The sequence below is a fragment of the Trichomycterus rosablanca genome, chromosome 1 (assembly GCF_030014385.1).
Source record: "Trichomycterus rosablanca isolate fTriRos1 chromosome 1, fTriRos1.hap1, whole genome shotgun sequence".
Taxonomy (NCBI): domain Eukaryota; kingdom Metazoa; phylum Chordata; class Actinopteri; order Siluriformes; family Trichomycteridae; genus Trichomycterus; species Trichomycterus rosablanca.
In genome coordinates this window covers 49504970-49531431 of record NC_085988.1, presented here as the reverse complement: position 1 = coordinate 49531431, position 26462 = coordinate 49504970, and the positions used below count along the sequence as shown (strand labels likewise).

The window sequence follows — 26462 nt, the reverse complement described above, 5'->3', positions numbered from 1 at the left end:
TAAGATCACATGCTTAGATATAGAGCTGTGTTAACTGCAGTCTAGTCACTGTATATGTCATCTGTCATTAATGGTACTAGATATAAGCCCAAGATATTTTTCACTACTATTAACACACTTGTTTGCCCATTTTCTACTACCCCTTCTTGCACTGTTGACCAGTGGTCTTTTTGACTCTGTAAAGTGACCCTGGGAATGTGCACTACATAGATTATTATTATTATTACAGGGACTCCATTCCTTTCAGGTCATGTCTAAATAGGACACGGTTGATATAGATATTTTTGTACCTATTTCAGCATTTTTACCTTTTAGTCAGATCCAACTTCACAGATATATTAACATTTGCAGCATTTAGCAGATGCTTTTATTCAATTGAGCAATTAAGGGTTAAGAACCTTGCTCAGGGCCCAACAGTAGCAACTTGCCAACGATGGGGCTTGAACCTATAACCTTCTGATTACTAGTACAGTACCTTAACCGCTGAGCTACCAGATACATTACTTCCCACTGCTACAGACTCCTACCCTGTTCGGGTAGGACAATACCTAACACACCTCCAACCCCCTCCCACACTTCACTAGTAGCCAGCTGCTTCTTTTCACCTGCACAAGGTGGGTTCACTCGGAGAGCAGTATCATGTACGGAGTTCATGCGCTGATCTCTATTATTCATCATCTCTGTGCAGACAATATCAACCAGCCAGCAAAAGCCGCGATTGCAGCAGCAATGAGAAATCCTATCTGCCCTTCTATCCTCAGACATAGCCAATCATGTCTGTGTGGACACCCAGCTGACAATAGCACCATTGACATTCGAACCCAGATCTCAGTTGTGGCGGATCTCATACTGTGCCACCAAGTGCCCCTGGACAAAGAGGTACGTGTTCTAATTATTTAGTCACAAAATAAAAACTGCCATGACGTGCATGTAAACCTTTGACTTCAGTAGTTTATTTAGAAAACAGGATGTTTCTACACTCATCAGCCATAACATTAAAACCACCTCCTTGTTTCTACACTCACTGTTCATTTTATCAGCTCCACTTACCATATAGAAACACTTTGTAGTTCTACAGTTACTGACTGTAGTCCATCTGTTTCTCTACATACTTTTTTAGCCTGCTTTCACTCTGTTCTTCAATGGTCAGGACCCCTACAGGACCACCACAGAGTAGGTATTATTTGGGTGGTGGGTCATTCTCAGCACTGCAGTGACTGACATGGTGGTGGTGTGTTAGTGTGTGTTGTGCTGGTATGAGTGGATCAGACACAGCAGCGCTGCTGGAGTTTTTAAATACCGTGTCCACTCACTGTCCACTCTATTAGACACTCCTACCTTGTATATGTAAAGTCAGAGACAATCGGTCATCCATTGCTGCTGTTTGAGTTGGGTATCTTTGAGATCTGCATCAGTGGTCACGGGGTGCTGTTGGCTGGATGTTTTTGGTTGGTGGACTATTCTCAGTCCAGCGGTGACAGTAAGATGTTTAAAAACTGCAGCAGTGCTGCTGTGTCTGATCCGCTCATACCAGCACAACACACAATAACACACCACCACCATGTCAGTGTCACTGCAGTGCTGAGAATGATCCACCACCTATAATAATACTTCTGTAGTGGTTCTGGGAGAGTCCTGACCATTGAAGAACAGCATGAAAGGGGGCTAACAAAGCATGCAGAGAAACAGATGGACTACAGTCAGTAATTGTAGAACTACAAAGTGCTTCTATATGGTAAGTGGAGCTGATAAAATGGGCAGTGTGTGTAGAAACAAGTAGGTGTTTTTTATGTTATTGCTGATCAGTGTGTATCAGGTATGATACTTCAATGTTTATGCAATTTTATAGAAATAAGTTTAGACACCCTAATCAAAGACCATGTTTTGTTGATTTTCTAAATAAAAAAATGAAATATGGAGTGTGCAAACATTAGCATTTATTTGTAAGACATGCCTGGCTTGCAGAGGGTGAAAAAAAAGTACTGTAGCATTGCTAAACATTTAAAAACAGACAATAAAGAACACGCTGAAGCACAGAATACATTAACACACAAACATACAGCTGTGAAAAAGGAATACATTTAAAAGCAAAAAAGCAAAACACCAATTCAAATAACACCAAAGCACTAATCTGACCAGCATTGCCCTTCTGTCATTTGTTACTGTAAACCAAAACATGAACCTGTGTTGTCTTGAGTTGCCCTTTTATTCTTCCCTTCTATACCCCAAAAAACTGCTGGTGTAAAATAGTGTTCACATGATACAACACATTAATTCCGTCACAGTTTACGTTGACTGAAAGACATGGTTTGATAAGTTCTTTCTTATTTTCCACAATTAACCAACACTGTTGTTTAGGCATTTTATGGCTTTGCTTTTTACTAAAAGAATCGCCTCCATAGCAGCTTTAATTCTAGTTATCCAAGTCCTGAAAGGTTTGTACTTCAGTGTCAGAGCATTCTTCAAAAACAAACAAGTAAGAAAGAAACAAGAAGGACTTTTCAAGTTCTTTGATGGATGAAGAAAGTTGAGATCGATGGCACAGTCTGTGTGACTTCCCTGCTTGCCAATGAGGGCTGTGAGAGCCTTACAGAGAGAGCTGTACTATGTACAGAGGATCATGCTATTCTCTCTGTATACCAGACAGTATGTAACACATAAGACCTTTCCTTCCATGGATACAGACAACTCTTGGGCACAGTGGACTTGTACAAAACCAAATCAGATTCTCTAATATACAATGCTGGTACTTAGTTAATAAAACCTCTGAAGTGTTGTACAGTCTTTATTTAGTATTTATCGTAATTGGGGCTGAAAAATAAATAATTACGCATGTAGTACCGGGAAAGGATGATGATGATTACTTGAAAAGCAGTGCTGACAGCAGCACGAATGTTAGATGGCCTGAATAAAGAAGTGTATTTGTGCTGATACAAGGGAAAATTGCAACATTATGAATCACTCGCACGCCAGTTTACTGTCAAAACTAGACAGGCCAATGGCGAAGGCTTGCAGAGCACACATGGGGTAATTATAGTCCAATGTAAACACGTCTTCAGCAACACGGCCAAACTGCATTACAATGTAGTCCGCTGCAAAAAAGGAAAAAGAAAACACTTTTCACAAAGCTCTATAAAGTCCAGGAAGAATATAAATGTACAAAAAAATAAATGTAAGTGAACTCACGATCATTGTCATGGACAATCTGAAAGTTTTTGACTGAGGCCTGTGTGACCCTTCCGTGGAAGTTCAGCACATAGGACTGAGTGTCGTCGTTCCACACTGGAGCTTTATTGTGCAACTCGATCAGATTCTCCAATGCACGGTTTTGCCATTTACTCAGTAAAGACTCTTGATCCTGTACACAGTCAACACACAACTGTCATTATATAATTGACAATTATAGGAGAATATACAGTATTTTTGGTTATAGAATAAGTAAAATAATATATATATAATATACATTAAAACCACCTCCTTGTTTCTACAAACACTGTCCGTTTTATCAGCTCCATTTACCATATAGGAGCACTTTGTAGTAATTACTGACTCTGCATGCTTTGTTAGCCCCCTTTCATGCTGTTCTTCAATGATCAGGACTCTCCCAGGACCACCACAGAGCAGGTATTATTTAGGTGGTGGATCATTCTCAGCACTGAAGTGACACTGACATGGTGGTGGTGTGTTAGTGTGTGTTGTGCTGGTATGAGTGGATAAGACACAGCAGCGCTGATGGAGTTTTTAAACACCTTACTGTCTCTGCCGGACTGAAATTAGTCCACCAACCAAAAATATCCAGCCCCATGGGCAGCGTCCTGTGACCACTAATTAAGGTCTAGAAGATGACCAACTCAAACAGCAGCAATAGATAAGTGATTGCCTCTGACTTTTCATCTACAAGGTGAACCAACTAGGTAGGAGTGTCTAATAGAGTGGACAGTGAGTGTACACAGTATTTAAAAACTCTAGCAGCGCTGCTGTGTCTGATCCACTCATACCAGCACAACACACACTAACACACCACCATGTTATTGTCACTGCAGTGCTGAGAATGATCCACCACCCAAATAATACCTGCTCTGTGGTGGTCCTGACCATTGAAGAACAGGGTAAAGGCAGGCTAAAAGGTATGTAGAGAAATAGATGGACTACAGTCAGTAATTGTAGAACTACAAAGTGCTTCTATATGGTAAGTGGAGCAGATAAAATGGACAGTGAGTGTAGAAACTAGGAGGTGGTTTTAATGTTATGGCTGGTCAGTGTAGAATAGATATAGAATGGGTAAAATCACTGTGAAAAATGAAAACACTTGTATAATTGTATACCCTGGCCAAAGCACCAAACCATTAAAACACAAGAATGGTTGACTTGAAATGGTCGACCTGCAGGGTTCTGGGAGTGATGAATCTGTTTACCAATATGGATTAACTTTTTGAAGAAAGGCAAGGCTTATAACCACAAGAATACTATTCCTACAGTCAAGCTTGGAGGTGGGTCAGTAATAATGTGGGCATGTTTTTTCTGCTGCAGGAACTGGCAGTCTTGATGGTGTGACTGGCATCATGAATTCTTAGAAATAACAAGGCATTTTAAGGGGAAATGTTATGCCTTCTGTGGTGAAATTAAACCTTGCTGATGAATGGACTTTGCAGCAAGACAGTGATCCCAAGCACACTTCCAAGTCAACCAAAGTCCTGGAATATGGAAGTGACTATATCGTTCTCCAGATTTAAATGCCATAGAAAATGGTTAGGATTTAAAGAAAGCAGTTGCAGCATGAAAGTCATCAAATCTCAATGAGCTGGAAGCTTTTGCAGAAGAAAATAAGCAAAGATTCCACAAAAGAGGTGTCAAAAGCTTGTTAACACTTACAGAAATCGCTTATTAGAGGTTATCAGAGCTAAAGGATGTTTACATTTACATTTTCAGTATTTAGCAGACGCTTTTATCCAAAGCGACTTACAGTACTGTGACAATATACTGTCCAAGCAATTGAGGGTTAAGGGCCTTGCTTAAGGGCCCAACAGTGGCAACCTGGCAGTGGTGGGGCTTGAACCAACTCAACATAACTAGATGTTTTTAATTTAAACAGTTATTTCAGATACCATAGACAACAGATTTCAACAGTGCTGGACTTGTGCATTGGAGATCTTGTACCCTTTTGACCGCTTGTACTTGGTGATATTAGTATTTCTGGTCTGCTTAGACAGCAACCTTTTCTTTGCCATTTTAAACAAGATGCAGGGAATTAAACTGGCCTTTAAAGCATCAAAGCCACCATTTATTGGCTAATTAAAATCATGTATGCACTGACAAGGTGGAAACAGGTGAGTCTAATTTCTAATTAATCACAGACTGGTCTGAATTTGTCCTAATTTTTAAAGTAAACAAAGTGAGCCATTAAGCATGTCATGGCATTGTTTTTAATTTTGTAGCATCTTTTTCCTGCTAAGTTTTTATTTTGTTATGTTTGTGTCTTGTGCTATAAGTTTGTACAAATCCAAGCAGTTTCACTAAACACTTCATTTCTGGAGATATTTACATGATGTACTTAATATTCACGGGTGCCAATAATGTTATTTAAATGGCCATAAACAGCAACAGAAAGAGTGACGATGCCAAACTGGTTGATTTGTGCTCATGACACCAGATAGAATAGAACCTTACATTAAAATATAACTTACATTTGTGGGGCGCACAGGAACACGCTCAAAGTTCATGTTCATGCCTGGAATGATGACAGTCATTTTGCGTGGGCCTTTAAATCCCAGTACATTGGTCTCCTATAGAAAGAACAAACAACATATTTTATTTATTTATATTATATTTTAATAAATACATTTATACAGCAATGAGCATAAACATTATGACTTGAATTCCACAGGACATTTGAAAAAGTCCTGTGGTATCTGGTACCAGGACATTACCAGCAGGTCCTATAACTTCTGTACGTTGTTAAGTAGTCAAGCTATATACTCACATAGCAGATAGCTGCTAGCTCTTGCCGTGTATTGCTCTCCTCCAGGAGAGCTCCCGAGTTCTTGCTAGGATTTGTGCCATTGTCATACACCGTAAACCTAGTCCCCATCATATTCGACCTACAATAGACATCAGAGAATATAGTAACTTCATGATGAAGGCATTTAAAAAAAAGTATGAAAAGTGAATTTTGGTCGCACCTCAGTTTTCCCACGAAGCTTTCAGCTTCACGAGACAGGTCTGTAGCATCTACTGATATAAGATAATTTGAGGTCTTGCTTTTTTTTCTCTTTCTACCAGCCAACAGGAACACCTAAAAGAGAAAGAACAAGAATAAGGATGAACTAGAATCATTCATTTATTCAGTTATTCAGTTTTTTTTAGCATTTTACCCTGGTGGATCTTACCAGGATTTAATGCCAATGACACAATCAATGCAGGATCGTTCAATATGCCGTTTAATACAGGTCATTGCAAATAATCACGTTTATATCAATTGTGATTAGGCAAAACATAATCTGATATTATTGTCTTTTTTCCAAGATGATGTTAATTTACAGGCTTGACCACTTTGTACTACAACAAACCATTTTACAGGCTGTTAAAAGAGTAACTTGTTCTAAATCTGGTCGTCTAGTACCAATGAGATACCGTTACAGCAGGTTCTGGTCCAGGTCTAGGTTTCTAGTTAGTGCTGTTCTAAGCAGTTCTTTTTAATATGCAATTTGTTGGGGCTTATGCCCAAACAGTAAAATGTAAAAAGACAGAGACAGTGTAATGAGTCCCAGCACAGCCCTGTTGCAGAATCTTGCTTCATCTGCCATGCCACTTTTGGCCAGCAGAGGGGCCAAGGAGAGTGCAACGGTTACTATGGTTCCTTCTTTAAGAGCTTCTTTCTTGGCAACCTGCTTTCTCTGGAATTGTGATTTCATGCTCAGTCTGGTCTGGTTTTCTGTTCGTGTGGCATGCCAGCACACTCACTCGGGGACATCACAGTGGAACCATCCTGGATAAGAGAGCTACCTAAGTGGCAGCCCATTTCCAGAATGGACCCACTGCTTATGGCCGGAGTAGGCTGTCATATTGTGACAACCAGTTCCCAGTAATACAGTATCCCTGCTCTATCCACTTTCTCCATTAAGGGTTGCAGATGTTTTTGTGTCTTTGTTTCCATTATTTTGGCCACCTTATTTGTTTGCATTTATCTTTTTAGTGGCTTTTTAACCACAGTATTGTTCTACCTTGGTCAAGCATCCTGCACTTGCGTTTATTTTAAATTCTTGGCTTTACCTTGCAAATAAAATCCTCTTTTCTATAAATTTTAAGAATCTATTAATAAGACATGTACTGTACATGTTCTATGTAATTTAATACAGTAAATATTATCTGAAAGGATTAAGCAGTTGCCTAAGTGCATGACTCTCACCCTTTTGCCATCCTCTCTCTCCAGGTGCATAAAGTAAGTTGGGTAGAGGCCACGGTCCATTCCCTTCTTATCCCGGGTGATCCGGCACTTCACTGTTACGCCGCGAGGGGCCGGCCGCAGCACAAATTCCTCAAGATTATCCACCTCGATGGAGGGCCCCTCTGCTGTTGGCGAGGTCACAGACTCGCACTCCTGATTGGGACAGAAACACAGTGTAAAAAATACAAAGTGGATTAACAAAAAGCAGTTACATAAAAGAGCATAAAGGTAAGTGCCAAAGGTCTTACTGTGCTGGACTTGATGCTGGAGGCCGAATCAGGACGGGTGGACTCTGTATTGGGGGAAAGGGAGCGGGCTCTGTCTTCTGATTTATCATCTTCATCATCATCATCATCATCACTAATTTCATCATAGTTCATGCTACCTGAAAGTCCTGGATAGCACATGAATTAAAATAATTACATTTATACAATTATTCTAGGTTGGATTACCAACAGTTGATGGCCCAGAATTGTTAAAAGAGCCAATAACTGCCTTGCAACCACTTTACAATTAGAGCCATCTACAGAGTAAAACAAATACGATTGATCAAAATCAGCTATATGCAGTATACTTATACACTATATGGCCAAAAGTATTTGGACACCTGACTGTGAGCTTGTTGGACATCCTATTTTAAAAACGAATGGTACAAAAACAAGTGACCTATATGTAATCTTAACTTTAACAACAGCCGCTTTCTGAGAAGGCCTCTCACAAGACATTGTGGGAATTTGTGCCAAACATTTGTATGGCTGGGCACTGATGTTGGTCAAGAAAGCCTCAGTTGATGTTCCTATTCATTCCAAAGCTGTTCAGTGGGCTTAAGGTCAGGGATCTGTGCAGGCCACTGGAGTTTCTTTAAACCAAGCTTTTCTTTGTCTTTATAAACCTTGAATCTGGGATTTCATAATTCTCTTGAAACTTTACTTAACCGATTTCCATTGTTTTCACAGATCAACTTCATTGTAGTTAAAGGTACAGTGTTTCATTCCACAATAAGCAGGTGAATTGTGTAACAGGTGAGGACCAGATTTATCTCATAAAAAATATGTACGGTGCATCATGAAGTAGAGAATCAGACACCTGTGACCACAAACTGTTCAGCAGTTGAAGACTTGTAAGTCTCGTAAGAATGAAGAAAGTAAATTTGCCAGTTCCCAATACATTAAAAAGTCTAATTAATAGGAGAGCTGATGGAACACTACTAAAATGCCTGCCCTAACTTTTGAAGTGTGTTGCAGGCATTACATTCTATTACATTCTATTCTACAAAATACATTAAGTTAATTAGAGATCAAATGGTCTTTTAAGTGTTGTAAGAAGGAATAGCAACATTACAAAGTGGTAAATGCTTTACAGTTCCAACTTTTAAACGTGTTGCAGGCCTAAAATGCAGGAATGGATGTATAGTAATAAATGAATTGAAGGTGTCCAGATTTTTTTTTTTAATTGTATTTTCAAACTGGTCCAACTTTTTCTGATTTGGGGTTTCAAAAAACTTCCAAACCCAATAGGGAAAATAGGGTTTGTACGGTTTATTATTTTAAAATAGTACAGTGACAACACAACTGTTGCTGTTGATCCAATCCACTTGTCAATCATACAGTTTCGTTTTTGAGAAGTTAAAAAGCTTTTCTGGGAAGAACTATGATCTTGGACTTCATGGCGCTGATTCTCATTCCATCATAGCTGTTAGCTGTATGTTTTGAATAACTGACAGGTATTGTTTTCAGCAGAAACATTTGATTTACAAACAGTGCTGGGTAATTCAAGATTCAGCTATTCTCTTATGCAGTATTCTCAGAGGAGCTGTGTGTAAATGCCAGAGAGCAGAATATACTGACTCTAAAGCAAACACCAGAGTGCAGGCGGTAGATGACTCACTGGCTTCAAATACAAACCACTCACCACGTTTTTGTAGCAATGTGTGGATGTCTGTTTTGGGTTCCAGCAGTGTTTCAGTGTCCCCGTCTCTCTCTGGCTCCTCGGGTGGAGGGGAAGAAGGCTTCTGCGACTGGCTCGATGAAAGCACTTGAGTTTTTGTACCCAGATCAGGTGCCTCAGAGCCCAAAAAGGCTGCAGGTCCGTCAATACCTGCTAAAAAAACAAAAAGACCTCAACACCACATCTTGGGCTTATCATGATGCTGGGATAAAATGTGCCTTATTTGCCTGCCTTATTCTCTAAAACAATATATGTGGATGTCAACAATTCACATACACTTGTAGAGAATATGTTTGCCATGTTTTAGGATAGCAATTCCTTTGTTAACTGTTTTAACTAGCAATGTTATTATCAGTTTAGTGATAGAAAGTTAGAAAGTTCCATTATCTCTCGTGGCATGACCTCATAATTTCTTCATGGCTATTTCATAACAATTGTGCATGTGATGGTCTTTTATATTTTCAATGTTAGGCTGATGGTAGTTTTCTGATAGTTAAATGCAAAGGATATAATCAGCATAACAATCTGAGTGACTTTAATCATGGCCAAATCCTTTTGGCCAGAGGACTGAAGTAATTCTGAAACATATAGTGCATCAAGATCCTCTGTGTATGGAGCTTCAACATCATAGGTCAGTCTTAGTGTTCACTGTCAAAAGTGCCTACAATGGTCACACAGGCATCAGAACTGGATGCCAGAACAACAGAAGCAGGTCAATTTGTCCCACAAACCCTTGTTTTCTCCAAGTTAAGGTATATGACGCACGTGCATAGTTTACCCGCAGATGAAATGACACTAGGATGCACTAAAGAACCTACTGGTAATGTACTGCTAGCAGAGTCCTTTAGAGGTCTTGGCAAGTCTGAGCTGTAATGACAGTGTATTAGGCGAGTGGTCTTAATATTTTAGTTCAGTAGTGTAGTGATAAAGATAAAGACAGCAGCTGATGACTTCTTTGTGCTCATAGATGTGGGGCTTGACTGGAGCCAGCTCAGGTCCTTTAATGTGTGCAGCAAGATGTTGGCTATCTTTTACCAGTCGGTTGTTGCGGGGGTAGCAGTGTGTTGGGGAGGCAGCATTAGAACCTTCACTGGAAGGTTTTGAGTTAGTGGTCCAAAGGAGGTCCCTTAGCAAACTCATTTCTATGTTGGATAATGCATCACACCCACTCCATAACCTCCTATTCAGACAGTGGAGCACTTTCAGTCACAGACTCTAAGAAGGAACGATACAGGAAATCGTTTGTACCAACAGCGATCTTACTGTATAATTCGTCACTACCAGGACTACCAGGACAGACTCATGATCTGTCACTCTGTTAATGGAACCTACAATGCACATCTGTCTCTATTTACAAAGTACACAGAACAGTGGTCTCTTGCCAGGTTTGGGAGGAAAACTCAAACTGTCATCTAACGCTGAAAGAAAATTTGTCAGGATGGTCAGATATACTCCAAGAACCACCAAATAAACAGATCTGTCATAAATAAGTAGCTGTTGAAACAGAGGTGACACTATAAACAGTCAAGCAAGCATTCACTCTGGACTATACGTCAAGAAATGAGTTTCCTGTCATAATTATTTGTTATTGATTATGATTGACTGTTAGATAAAACCCATAATCTTATGTTATCCTAACAGAGCTTTATAGATTTTTCCAGTCAAATTAGTCCTATTTATATTGACACAAAGGCACACATATCAATTAATCAGATGACACACATATCAATCAATATACTGCGCAGGCACTCACTCACCATCCATAATGACATCGCTGGTGATGCTGAAGCGGGATTCAACAAGTGGTGCTTGTTCCTCATTGCGGCGTGGCCGTGATCGGCGTGGACGTGCCTCTGGGTTGGGCTGCACCATCAGCAACTCCTGTCGTTTCCGTCGCTGCTTCTGTTCCAGCAGCGCCCTCTGTGTAGCAAAAGACATTGGACATTTTAAATACAATGCTGATGCTTTAAAAAGGGATTTACTGGAATCAAGCTGCAACATTTCTAAATGTATGGCAATTTAGGGTACCTGAGTGGTGGCATAGTTTCATTAAAATTCACCTAATCTCTAATGCATTACAAAATTAAAAAACAAAATGGAACGATAAAAAACATTTCAGAAAGCAGAAATGCGGCTTTAATGTTTGGATTTAATTTTGGCTTAATGAACCAAAACAGCAGAGTTACACATGTTATAACCAGGCTATGTCAACTTGGGATATTAAGCTACATTAAGCTTTTTATATTAGTGGTTACTTGTTGAGAATTAGTTGTTCCCAAACTTTTACATCAAGTACCACCATCTAAGATGTTCTCAGGACTTTTTCCCCCAGTTTTCCTCCCAATCTAGTCATATCCAATTACCCAATTGCATTATGCCTTCTCTCTACTGTTGTTGATCTCCGCCCTGGTTGAGGAGAGCCGAGACGGTTTAAGGTTGTGCCAAACTATTTCTTAATTATAAAGACCACTGTTGTCCTCCAAACTATTTCTTAATGATAGAGACCACTGTTGTCCTCCAAACTATTTCTTAATTATAAAGACTACTGTTGTCCTCCAAACTATTTCTTAATTATAAAGACCACTGTTGTCCTCCAAACTATTTCTTAATTATAAAGACCACTGTTGTCCTCCAAACTATTTCTTAATTATAAAGACCACTGTTGTCCTCCAAACTATTTCTTAATTATAAAGACTACTGTTGTCCTCCAAACTATTTCTTAATTATAAAGACCACTGTTGTCCTCCAAACTATTTCTTAATTATAAAGACCACTGTTGTCCTCCAAACTATTTCTTAATGATAGAGACCACTGTTGTCCTCCAAACTATTTCTTAATTATAAAGACCACTGTTGTCCTCCAAACTATTTCTTAATTATAACGACCACTGTTGTCCTCCAAACTATTTCTTAATTATAAAGACCACTGTTGTCCTCCAAACTATTTCTTAATTATAAAGACCACTGTTGTCCTCCAAACTATTTCTTAATTATAAAGACCACTGTTGTCCTCCAAACTATTTCTTAATTATAAAGACCACTGTTGTCCTCCAAACTATTTCTTAATTATAAAGACCACTGTTGTCCTCCAAACTATTTCTTAATTATAACGACCACTGTTGTCCTCCAAACTATTTCTTAATTATAACGACCACTGTTGTCCTCCAAACTATTTCTTAATTATAAAGACCACTGTTGTCCTCCAAACTATTTCTTAATTATAAAGACCACTGTTGTCCTCCAAACTATTTCTTAATTATAAAGACCACTGTTGTCCTCCAAACTATTTCTTAATTATAAAGACCACTGTTGTCCTCCAAACTATTTCTTAATTATAAAGACCACTGTTGTCCTCCAAACTATTTCTTAATTATAAAGACCACTGTTGTCCTCCAAACTATTTCTTAATTATAAAGACCACTGTTGTCCTCCAAACTATTTCTTAATTATAACGACCACTGTTGTCCTCCAAACTATTTCTTAATTATAAAGACCACTGTTGTCCTCCAAACTATTTCTTAATGATAGAGACCACTGTTGTCCTCCAAACTATTTCTTAATTATAAAGACCACTGTTGTTCTCCAAACTATTTCTTAATGATAGAGACCACTGTTGTCCTCCAAACTATTTCTTAATGATAGAGACCACTGTTGTCCTCCAAACTATTTCTTAATTATAAAGACCACTGTTGTTCTCCAAACTATTTCTTAATGATAGAGACCACTGTTGTTCTCCAAACTATTTCTTAATTATAAAGACTACTGTTGTCCTCCAAACTATTTCTTAATTATAAAGACCACTGTTGTCCTCCAAACTATTTCTTAATTATAAAGACCACTGTTGTTCTCCAAACTATTTCTTAATGATAGAGACCACTGTTGTCCTCCAAACTATTTCTTAATGATAGAGACCACTGTTGTCCTCCAAACTATTTCTTAATTATAAAGACCACTGTTGTTCTCCAAACTATTTCTTAATGATAGAGACCACTGTTGTTCTCCAAACTATTTCTTAATTATAAAGACTACTGTTGTCCTCCAAACTATTTCTTAATTATAAAGACCACTGTTGTTCTCCAAACTATTTCTTAATGATAGAGACCACTGTTGTCCTCCAAACTATTTCTTAATTATAAAGACCACTGTTGTTCTCCAAACTATTTCTTAATGATAGAGACCACTGTTGTTCTCCAAACTATTTCTTAATTATAAAGACTACTGTTGTCCTCCAAACTATTTCTTAATTATAAAGACCACTGTTGTCCTCCAAACTATTTCTTAATTATAAAGACCACTGTTGTTCTCCAAACTATTTCTTAATTATAAAGACCACTGTTGTTCTCCAAACTATTTCTTAATGATAGAGACCACTGTTGTCCTCCAAACTATTTCTTAATTATAAAGACCACTGTTGTTCTCCAAACTATTTCTTAATTATAAAGACTACTGTTGTCCTCCAAACTATTTCTTAATTATAAAGACCACTGTTGTCCTCCAAACTATTTCTTAATTATAAAGACCACTGTTGTTCTCCAAACTATTTCTTAATGATAGAGACCACTGTTGTCCTCCAAACTATTTCTTAATTATAAAGACCACTGTTGTTCTCCAAACTATTTCTTAATGATAGAGACCACTGTTGTTCTCCAAACTATTTCTTAATTATAAAGACCACTGTTGTCCTCCAAACTATTTCTTAATTATAAAGGCCACTGTTGTCCTCCAAACTATTTCTTAATTATAAAGACCACTGTTGTCCTCCAAACTATTTCTTAATTATAAAGACTACTGTTGTCCTCCAAACTATTTCTTAATTATAAAGACCACTGTTGTCCTCCAAACTATTTCTTAATTATAAAGACCACTGTTGTTCTCCAAACTATTTCTTAATGATAGAGACCACTGTTGTCCTCCAAACTATTTCTTAATGATAGAGACCACTGTTGTTCTCCAAACTATTTCTTAATGATAGAGACCACTGTTGTTCTCCAAACTATTTCTTAATTATAAAGACTACTGTTGTCCTCCAAACTATTTCTTAATTATAAAGACTACTGTTGTCCTCCAAACTATTTCTTAATTATAAAGACCACTGTTGTCCTTCAAACTATTTCTTAATGATAGAGACCACTGTTGTCCTCCAAACTATTTCTTAATTATAAAGACCACTGTTGTCCTCCAAACTATTTCTTAATTATAAAGACCACTGTTGTCCTCCAAACTATTTCTTAATTATAAAGACCACTGTTGTTCTCCAAACTATTTCTTAATTATAGAGACCACTGTTGTCCTCCAAACTATTTCTTAATGATAGAGACCACTGTTGTCCTCCAAACTATTTCTTAATGATAGAGACCACTGTTGTTCTCCAAACTATTTCTTAATGATAGAGACCACTGTTGTTCTCCAAACTATTTCTTAATTATAAAGACTACTGTTGTCCTCCAAACTATTTCTTAATTATAAAGACTACTGTTGTCCTCCAAACTATTTCTTAATTATAAAGACCACTGTTGTCCTTCAAACTATTTCTTAATGATAGAGACCACTGTTGTCCTCCAAACTATTTCTTAATTATAAAGACCACTGTTGTCCTCCAAACTATTTCTTAATTATAAAGACCACTGTTGTCCTCCAAACTATTTCTTAATTATAAAGACCACTGTTGTTCTCCAAACTATTTCTTAATTATAAAGACCACTGTTGTCCTCCAAACTATTTCTTAATGATAGAGACCACTGTTGTCCTCCAAACTATTTCTTAATTATAACGACCACTGTTGTTCTCCAAACTATTTCTTAATTATAAAGACCACTGTTGTTCTCCAAACTATTTCTTAATTATAAAGGCCACTGTTGTCCTCCAAACTATTTCTTAATTATAAAGACTACTGTTGTCCTCCAAACTATTTCTTAATTATAAAGACCACTGTTGTCCTCCAAACTATTTCTTAATTATAAAGACTACTGTTGTCCTCCAAACTATTTCTTAATTATAAAGACCACTGTTGTCCTCCAAACTATTTCTTAATTATAAAGACTACTGTTGTCCTCCAAACTATTTCTTAATTATAAAGACCACTGTTGTTCTCCAAACTATTTCTTAATGATAGAGACTACTGTTGTCCTCCAAACTATTTCTTAATTATAAAGACTACTGTTGTCCTCCAAACTATTTCTTAATTATAAAGACCACTGTTGTCCTCCAAACTATTTCTTAATTATAAAGACTACTGTTGTCCTCCAAACTATTTCTTAATTATAAAGACCACTGTTGTTCTCCAAACTATTTCTTAATTATAAAGGCCACTGTTGTCCTCCAAACTATTTCTTAATTATAAAGACCACTGTTGTCCTCCAAACTATTTCTTAATTATAAAGACTACTGTTGTCCTCCAAACTATTTCTTAATTATAAAGACCACTGTTGTCCTTCAAACTATTTCTTAATGATAGAGACCACTGTTGTCCTCCAAACTATTTCTTAATTATAAAGACCACTGTTGTCCACCAAACTATTTCTTAATTATAGAGACCACTGTTGTCCTCCAAACTATTTCTTAATTATAGAGACCACTGTTGTCCTCCAAACTATTTCTTAATTATAGAGACTACTGTTGTCCTGCACAGTCCCCATCTATGCCTTGCCAAAATTCAATCATGGAGATGCACAGACAGTTCTGTGATTTCATGGCTTGGTTTTTGTCCAGACAATGCAGTGTAAATTGTGGAACCTCACAGACCCAGATGTGTCTTTTTTAATCTAAGTGGACTTTAGTGAAGTTCCAGGCACATCTCAAGGAAAATTAAAGCAAACAGTATGTACAGTGGATATAAAAAGTGTACACACCCCTGTTAAAATGCCAGGTTTAGTTATGTAAAAAAAATGAGACAGAGATAAATCATTTCAGAACTTTTTCCACCTTTAATGTGACCTATAACCTGTACATCTCAATTGAAAAACAAACTGAAATCTCTAGGGGGAAGAAGTGAAAAATAAAAAACGAAAATAGTGTGGTTGCATAAGTGTGCACAGCCTTAAACTAATACTTTGTTGAAGCACCTTTTGATGTTATTACAGCACTCAGTCTTTTTGGGTAGGAGCCTATCAGCATGGCACATCTTGACTTGGCAATATTTGCCCACTCTTCTTTGCAAAAACGCTCCAAATCTGTCAGATTGCGGGAGCATCTCCTGTGTACAGCCCTCTTCAGATCACCCCACAGATTTTCAGTTGGATTCAGATCTGGGCTCTGGCTGGGCCATTCCAAAACTTTAATCTTCTTCTGGTGAAGCAATTCTTTGGTTGATTTGGATGTATGCTTTGGGTTGTTGTCGTGCTGAAAGATGAAGTTCCTCTTCATCTTCAGCTTTCTAGCAGAAACCTGAAGGTTTTGTGCCAACATCGACTGGTATTTGGAACTGTTCATAATTCCCTCCACCTTGACTAAGGCCCCTGTACCAGCTGAAGAAAAACAGCCCCACAGCATGATGCTGCCACCACCATGCTTCACTGTGGGTATGGTGTTCTTTTGGTGATGTGCAGTGTTGTTTTTGCGCCAAACATACCTTTTGGAATTATGGCCGAAAAGTTCAACCTTGGTTTCAGCAGACCATAACACATTTTCCCACATGCTTTTAGGAGAGTTCAAATGCATTTTTGCTAAATTTAGCCGGGCTTGGATGTTTTTCTTCGTAAGAAGAGGCTTCCGTCTTGCCACCCTACCCCATAGCCCAGACATATGAAGAATACGGGATATTGTTGTCACATGTAGTACACAGCCAGTACGTGCCAGAAATTCCTGCAACTCCTTTAATGTTGCTGTAGGCCTCTTGGTAGCCTCCCTGACCAGTTTTCTTCTTGTCTTTTCATCAATTTTGAAGGGACGTCCTGTTCTTGGCAATGTCACCGTTGTCCTATATTTTCTCCACTTGATGATGACTGTCTTCACTGTGTTCCATGGTATAACTAATGCCTTGGAAATTCTTTTGTACCCTTCTCCAGACTGATGCCTTTTGACAATGAGATCCCTCTGATGCTTTGGGAGCTCTCTGTGGACCATGGCTTTTGCTGTAAGACACGACTAAGAAAATGTCAGGAAAAGCCTACTAGAACAACTGAACTTATTTGGGGTTAATCAGAGGCACTTTAAATGATGGCAGGTGTCTACTGATTCCTATTTAACATAAATTTGAATGTGATTGGTTCATTCTGAACACAGCCACACCCCCAGTTATAAGAGGGTGTGCACACTTATGCAACCACATTATTTTATTTTTTTATTTTTTACTTCTTCCCCCTAAAGATTTCAGTTTGTTTTTCAATTGAGATGTACAGGTTATAGGTCACATTAAAGGTGGAAAAAGTTCTGAAGTGATTTATCTCGGTCTCATTTTTTTACATCACTAAACCTGGCATTTTAACAGGGGTGTGTACACTTTTTATATCCACTGTACCTGACGATTCTGTCTGTTGAAGAACATACTCAGATGACGTTCAGTTGGATTTGATCTATTAATTAGCAGCTTGTTTTAGTAAATATATTTGCAGTCACTGTTTACCTCTTATATACACCGAACAGGCATAACATTATGATCACCTTCCTAATATTGTGTTGGTCCCCCTTTGCTGCCAAAACAGCCCTGCAACTGTGATGCACTGTGTATTCTGACACCTTTCTATCAGAACCAGCATCAACTTCTTCAGCAATTTGAGCTACAGTAGCTTGTCTGTTGCGGACCACACAGTCCAGCCTTTGCTCCCCACGTGCATCACTGAGCCTTGGCGGCCCATGACCCTGTCGCCGGTTTACCACTGTTCCTTCCTTGGACCACTTTTGATAGATACTGACCACTGCAGACCGGGAACACCCCACAAGAGCTGCAGTTTTGGAGATGCTTTGACCCAGTCGTCTAGCCATCACAATTTGGCCCTTGTCAAACTCGCTCAAATCCTTAAACTTGCCCATTTTTCCTGCTTCTAGCACATCAACTTTGAGGATAAAATGTTCACTTGCTGCCTAATATATCCCACCCACTAACAGGTGCTGTGATGAAGAGATAATCAGTGTTATTCACTTCACCTGTCAGTGGTCATAATGTTATGGTCGGTGTATAAGGTCATACCAAACATTCATTTACAATATTATGAACAGCAGATGATGAAAGACGCAATCTTGCAATCTGGAAATGTTCTTTTTGAACTAAGTGGCAATTCTTTCCTGCAGTTTGGCACAAAGTGGTGAGCCACAACCCATCATTGCTTGTAAAGACTGTTCCTTTGGTGGATCCTTCTTTTATACCCAATCATGATTCCCTCACCCTCACCTGTTACCAATTTACCTGCTTATTGTGGAACCCTGTAACTATTCTATACAATTTTCACTCTTAGTTTGCCTCTGTGCCAAATTTTTTGGAGTGTGTTGCAGGCATCAAATTCTAAATGTGTTTATATTTAAAACTGCAGTAAGGTTCATCAGTGAAAATATAAGACATCTTATCCTTCTACTCTAAAGATTTATTGTAATACACAAAATGACCCAACCTCTAGGTTTTCAGCATGATGAGGTTGTCAGCATGCTAGTGTTACAGAAAAGAGCCATCACAGAATTGCCAATCAATCAGACAGCCTAAAGATGTTTTCTCATGTACAAGCAATCACTAATGCTGATAACCATCATAACTATAAAACTATAACTATCATCAGTATCCAAAACTCAGCAGAGCCTCCTAAAAACCCTGCTGATTCACCTTATGCTGTAAGAGATGTGTGACGAACTATGTGATGTGTGGAAGAAATATAAAAAAGAAAAAACAAGATTTTGTGCACTTTCCTTTAGAGCTGAGTTCAAAGAAGTACATGTTTCTATGGAAACAGAATTGGCTCAGTCTAAAAAGAAAAAAAACCCACTCCCATCCCTAAATCACCCAACACTTTCTTATTCTCTCTCTCACTCACAAGCTTTAGTTTTTGGTCAAGGACAACAAATCACAGCATCTAATTTCTTTACTAAAAGCACACCTTGTTACTAATGATTGTTTAGTAGTTTCCATGAACACAACCTTGTCTAGTAGACTTCTGTGAAAAAGTATTTGTCCCCTTCGCTTCCCAGATTTTTTTTGTGTATCTGTCACACGTACATGTTCCAGATCATCAAACTTTTTTATGTTAGACTAAGATAACCCAAGTTACACAAATAGTTTTGTTTGAATTATTTCATTTATTGAAGTCCTGGCCCTATGTACAGTGGGGTCAAAAAGTATTTAGTCAGCCACTGATTGTGCAAGTTCTCCTACTTAGAAAGATGAGAGAGGTCTGTAATTTTCATCATAGGTACACTTCAACTATGAGAGACAAAATAAGAAAAAAAAAAATCCAGGAAATCACATTGTAGGATTTTTTAAGAATTTATTTGTAAATTATGGTGGAAAATAAGTATTTGGTCAATAACAAAAGTTCAACTCAATACTTTGTAACATAACCTTTGTTGGCAATGACAGAGGTCAAACGTTTCCTGTAAGTCTTCACCAGGTTTGCACACACTGTAGCTGGTATTTTCATTGCCCGAGCGGTGTGTTTGGGATCATTGTCATGCTGGAAAACCCAGCCACGTTCCATCTTCAATGCTCTCACTGATGGAAGGAGGTTTTGGCTTAAAATCTCACGATACATGGCCCCGTTCATTCTTCCCTTAACATGGATCAGTCGTCCTGTCCCCTTTGCAGAAAAACAGCCCCAAAGCATGATGTTTCCACCCCCATGCTTCACAGTAGGTATGGTGTTCTTGGGATGCAACTCAGCATTCTTCTTCCTCCAAACACGACGAGTTGAGTTTTTACCAAAAAGTTCCATTTTGGTTTCATCTGACCACATGATATTCTCCCAATCCTCTTCTGGATCATCCATATGCTCTCTGGCAAACTTCAGACGGGCCTGGACATGTACTGGCTTAAGCAGGGGGACACGCCTGGCACTGCAGGATTTGAGTCCCTCTCGGCGTAGTGTGTTACTGATGGTAGCCTTTGTTACTTTGGTCCCAGCTCTCTGCAGGTCATTCATCAGGTCCCTCCGTGTAGTTCTGGGATTTTTGCTCATCGTTCTCATGATCATTTTGACCCCACGGGATGAGATCTTGACCCCAAGGGAGATTATCAATGGTCTTGTATGTCTTCCATTTTCTTACAATTGTTCCCACAGTTGATTTATTCACACCAACCTGCTTGCCTATTGTAGATTCTTCCCAGCCTGGTGCAGGTCTACAATTTTCTTCCTGGTGTCCTTCGACAGCTCTTTGGTCTTGGCCATGGTTGAGTTTGGAGTCTGACTGTTTGAGGCTGTGGACAGGTGTCTTTTATACAGATAACAAGGTCAAACAGGTGCCATTAATACAGGTAACGAGTGGAGGACAGAAGAGCTTCTCAAAGAAGAAGTTACAGGTCTGTGAGAGCCAGAAATCTTGCTTGTTTGTGGGTGACCAAATACTTATTTTCCACCATAATTTACAAATGAATTCTTTAAAAAATCCTACAATGTGATTTCCTGGATTTTTTTTTCTCATTTTGTCTCTCATAGTTGAAGTGTACCTATGATGAAAATTACAGACCTCTCTCATCTTTCTAAGTAGGAGAACCTGCACAATCAGTGGCTGACTAAATACTTTTTGACCCCACTGTAAATAAGCAACTGGCCCCTATACCAGATTGCTACTAAATCAACCATTTAACCAAATTCAGTTGACAACTGGGTTCAATTTCACTGGGCACAGCCCACACATGGATCGTAAATCAGCTCTGAAAAAGGGATGTCACATTGACCCTGGGGAAATCCGCTCTCCCAGGACAGCTCCCAGAAAGATAGAAAACCGGACTAGATCGAACCCAGTATCACAGTGTCATAAAAATGCAAGTGTGCCAACAAAGGAGCTGTCAAGTGTGTGAAAGAGAGAAACCATGATACACTATATTGCCAAAAGTATTCGCTCGTCTGCCTTCACACGCATATGAACTTGAGTGACGTCCCATTCTTAATCCATAGGGTTTAATATGATGTTGGCCCACCCTTTGCAGCTATAACAGCTTCAACTCTTCTGGGAAGGCTTTTCACAAGGTTTAGGAGTGTGTTGATGGGAATTTTTGACCATTCTTCCAGAAGCACATTTGTGAGGTCAGACACTGATGTTGAACGAGAAGGCCTGGCTCACAGTCTCCGCTCCAATTCATCCCAAAGGTGTTCTATCAGGACTCTGTGCAGGCCAGTCAAGTTCTTCCACACCAAACTCGCTCATCCATGTCTTTATGGACCTTGCTTTGTGCACTGGTGTGCAGTCATGTTGGAATAGGAAAGGGCCATCCCCAAACTGTTTCCACAGTTCCCACAAGTTAGGAGCACGAAATCTCCAAAATCTCTTGGTATGCTGAAGCATTAAAAGTTCCTTTCACTGGAACTAGGGGGCCGAGCCCAACTCCTGAAAAACACCATACTCCACACCATGATCCCCCCTCCACCAAACCCAGACTCGTCCATCGGATTGCCAGACAGAGAAGCGTGATTCGTCACTCCAGAGAACACGTCTCCACTGCTCTAGTCCAGTGGCGGCGTGCATTGCGCTTGGTGATGTAAGGCTTGGATGCAGCTGCTCGGCCATGGAAACCCATTCCATGAAGCTCTCTACACACTGTTCTTGAGCTCATCTGAAGGCCACATGAAGTTTGGAGGTCTGTAGCGATTGACTCTGCAGAAAGTTGGCGACCTCTGCGCACTAAGCGCCTCAGCATCCGCTGACCCAGCTCTGTCATTTTACGTGGCTACCACTTCATGGCTGAGTCGCTGTCGTACCCAATTGCTTCCACTTTGTTATAATATCACTGACAGTTGACTGTGGAATATTTAGTAGCGAGAAAATTTCACGACTGGACTTGTTGCACAGGTGGCATCCTATCACGGTACCACGCTGGAATTCACTGAGCTCCTGAGAGCGACCCATTCTTTCACTAATGTTTGTAGAAGCAGTCTGCATGTCTAGGTGCTTGGTTTTATACACCTGTGGCCATGGAAGTGATTGGAACACCTGAATTCAATTATTTGGATGGGTGAGTGAATACTTTTGGCAATAGAGTGTATATAGATAAACTTCCACCTAAAGTTAATTAACACTTACAAGGCACAGGTGATTATCAATGAAGAAATACTGACACATCAATCATCAGCCCCTCCGTGCCCCCTCTTCCAGTTAAAATGACTCACTGCAACTCTGCTGACTCAGAGTCAAGAAAGAAGCTGAGAAAAAGAGTGAAGAACTGAGAGGAATCCAAATGTAGACCAGGCAAACTCAGTGTCAGTGCAATCAGTTTAGGTTGTGCTGCTCAACACACACAGGGAAAAACTAAAGCCATTTCCTTTAAGGAAATAGGATGTTTACATCATTCTGTTATTTATTTAGAACTGTATTTATATTTAGTTCGGGTTTTTTAAGTCGTGTCGTAAAGGTTTTCTAGAATTAAAAAATCTATAAAATGAAAACCACTGGTTTACAATAATGATTGCAATTTGGGGAAATTCATTTCTCTTGCCTAGATAAATTACACCAAGAAAGAAAGCAAAAATGAGCAGAACAATTACAAAATAGGCAGGAAAGCATGCAGGCCTTTTAGTACATTGTGTAAGCCTTTGCTTATCCACTTTATCAGGCAAGTATTTTACTTCTGTGCACATGCTAAATTACTGAGGAGAAGAAGATAATTGTGTCCTTGCAGGGAACAAAGAACAAAGACAATTTTGTTCCCAAATCATCAGCTTTAGTGATAACTGCCCAGATGTATAAACACACATTTTAACTAACTAAAGGTTGTGTTCTGTGTCCTATTTGGCACATAAATACAGACAGAATTACCTTTTACCAAAGAGTATGCACAAAATGGCACCAGGCTGCCTTTACACTGCCTAAGAGAAGGCCTAAGATATTCTAAAATAAATATAACATTTAATAATATCATATAATAAGTGTTCAGTTCTGATTTTGTCTACTCATAATTTTAAAATCTAAGCAAATAAATCATTCATACCTGCCTATTAAATTTGTGTTGAAATGTGAAAGGTTAGATTAAAGAAGTGCAACCTCTGCTGTTGCTGGTTGGTGATTAGTGGTCCAGCTACACTGAGATACCAATTTCACACAACAGTAAAATTGACCAATCGAATTGTTCTTCTAAATGGGTGGTTTACGTCATTGCTAACTTTATGACAAGTTTTGCTCACTGTGCTAACTGCAGTGATATTTCTCTGCAGAGCCTTGTGGGTGTGACTGTCATGTGTTTTAAATCCAAGCCTGTTGTCTTTATATTCCTTTGAATGGCACATCTTGTGTAGCGGTGCACTGTTTTCATGTTGCATTTCTTTTTTTTTCTTTTTTTGTATGCTACCAGAGATACCAGATTGCATCCGAGGAGAGCACGTCGCTGTACACGCCTCTTTCGACAAGTGCACAGCCCTCCTCTTCTCACCCCTGCATTCTGCACAGGCGTCTCTTCCGCCAATCAGGGTCATTACACAGCGTATGAAGACCCACCCACCCACACATAGTCCGGCTCCCACCCTGCATATAGGGTGGGCAATTAGTATCTGCTGCAGGCACAGCCAAATATGCCTGCTAGATGGCGCCCAGCCGACCGGAGGCTACACCGAGTTTCGAACCGAGGAGTTTAGTAACTCGGTGCTGGTGTGCAAGCGGAATATCCCGCTGCGCCACCTGGGCGCCCCATGTTGCATTTCTAAAGCTGAACTATTGTCTTAATTTTCTTTTCTTTACATTCCTAATGGAACATTACACTGATATAAATATTGAAGAACACAAGCTTTTTCCATGTGTCATTGCTTTTGTATTTCTATTCCTTGTATTTTGGTGCCGCGGCTGACCCAGAGTTCTGACCCCAGCTTCCAAACAAGCTGGGATATGCAAAAATGAATTTCATTGTACTGTACACCCGTATATGTACAGTGTATCACAAAAGTGAGTACACCCCTCACATTTCTGCAGATATTTAAGTATATCTTTTCATGGGACAACACTGACAAAATGACACTTTGACACAATGAAAAGTAGTCTGTGTGCAGCTTATATAACAGTGTAAATTTATTCTTCCCTCAAAATAACTCAATATACAGCCATTAATGTCTAAACCACTGGCAACAAAAGTGAGTACACCCCTAAGAGACTACACCCCTAAATGTCCAAATTGAGCACTGCTTGTCATTTTCCCTCCAAAATGTCATGTGACTTGTTAGTGTTACTAGGTCTCAGGTGTGCATAGGGAGCAGGTGTGTTCAATTTAGTAGTACAGCTCTCACACTCTCTCATACTGGTCACTGAAAGATCCAACATGGCACGTCATGGCAAAGAACTCTCTGAGGATCTTAAAAGACGAATTGTTGCGCTACATGAAGATGGCCAAGGCTACAAGAAGATTGCCAACACCCTGAAACTGAGCTGAAGCACAGTGGCCAAGATCATCCAGCGTTTTAAAAGAGCAGGGTCCACTCAGAACAGACCTCGCGTTGGTCGTCCAAAGAAGCTGAGTGCACGTGCTCAGCGTCACATCCAACTGCTGTCTTTGAAAGATAGGCGCAGGAGTGCTGTCAGCATTGCTGCAGAGATTGAAAAGGTGGGGGGTCAGCCTGTCAGTGCTCAGACCATACGCCGCACACTACATCAAATTGGTCTGCATGGCTGTCACCCCAGAAGGAAGCCTCTTCTGAAGTCTCTACACAAGAAAGCCCGCAAACAGTTTGCTGAAGACATGTCAACAAAGGACATGGATTACTGGAACCATGTCCTATGGTCTGATGAGACCAAGATTAATTTGTTTGGTTCAGATGGTCTCAAGCATGTGTGGCGGCAATCAGGTAAGGAATACAAAGATAAGTGTGTCATGCCTACAGTCAAGCATGGTGGTGGGAATGCCATGGTCTGGGGCTGCATGAGTGCAGCAGGTGTTGGGGAGTTACATTTCATTGAGGGACACATGAACTCCAATATGTACTGTGAAATACTGAAGCAGAGCATGATCCCCTCCCTCCGGAAACTGGGTCGCAGGGCAGTGTTCCAGCATGATAATGACCCCAAACACACCTCTAAGACGACCACTGCTTTATTGAAGAGGCTGAGGGTAAAGGTGATGGACTGGCCAAGCATGTCTCCAGACCTAAACCCAATAGAACATCTTTGGGGCATCCTCAAGCGGAAGGTGGAGGAGCGCAAAGTCTCGAATATCCGCCAGCTCCGTGATGTCGTCATGGAGGAGTGGAAAAGCATTCAAGTGGCAACCTGTGAAGCTCTGGTAAACTCCATGCCCAGGAGAGTTAAGGCAGTTCTGGGAAATAATGGTGGCCACACAAAATATTGACACTTCAGGAACTTTCACTAAGGGGTGTACTCACTTTTGTTGCCGGTGGTTTAGACATTAATGGCTGTATATTGAGTTATTTTGAGGGAAGAATAAATTTACACTGTTATATAAGCTGCACACAGACTACTTTTCATTGTGTCAAAGTGTCATTTTGTCAGTGTTGTCCCGTGAAAAGATATACTTAAATATCTGCAGAAATGTGAGGGGTGTACAATTATTTTCACTGCTGAAAAGTAAGCTATCTAGGCTTTCAAACGGTACCTCATTTAACCAGACTCTATACATTAATTATACAGTCAATGGAGAGGGAGGGGAGCTGAATCAGGAAGGCCTAATTAAATAAAAAGTGGCTGGTAAATGCATGCCATTACTGACAAATTGCTACCTATTAAACAAATAGAACTGGAATAACATGGTTTTACTTAAAAACATCAGTTAATCAAGTTACAAGCTGACAAAAAAAATACATTAAAATGTGCAAACACATACAGACCATACACTGATGTCAGACTAAGAGTGAGCCTAATATTTACAGAAATGTATATTTTACCTGCTTCTCCAGCTTCTGCTGTCTGAGGCTGTTGTTGTCATCATGTAGGGAGCTGCAAATACAAAACCATTATTGAATACTTGGTCACAGAACTTAATTAGAAATATGAATGTACCTTAAGTT

The 26462-nt window shown here is 39.3% G+C and overlaps 1 protein-coding gene across 5 annotated transcripts in view; it reads right to left on the bottom strand.

Annotated features, from left to right (window-relative positions):
- Positions 1-1922: 1922 nt before the first annotated feature.
- The window catches only part of tulp3 (TUB like protein 3), a 45956-nt gene continuing 21416 nt past the window's right edge, over positions 1923-26462 (bottom strand). For 4 of the 5 annotated variants that reach the window (XM_063003942.1, XM_063003918.1, XM_063003928.1 and 1 more), the window contains 10 exons: positions 26340-26391; positions 11149-11311; positions 9356-9544; positions 7693-7838; positions 7406-7597; positions 6180-6292; positions 5981-6098; positions 5685-5783; positions 3187-3358; positions 1923-3092 (listed from right to left, as the gene is read on the bottom strand). In XM_063003942.1, the coding sequence (XP_062860012.1) occupies positions 2959-3092; positions 3187-3358; positions 5685-5783; positions 5981-6098; positions 6180-6292; positions 7406-7597; positions 7693-7838; positions 9356-9544; positions 11149-11311; positions 26340-26391 (1378 nt within the window). In that variant the 3' untranslated portion in view covers positions 1923-2958. The remainder of the gene's footprint in view (positions 3093-3186; positions 3359-5684; positions 5784-5980; positions 6099-6179; positions 6293-7405; positions 7598-7692; positions 7839-9355; positions 9545-11148; positions 11312-26339; positions 26392-26462) is intronic. The other variant, XM_063003922.1, reaches the window with a different exon arrangement.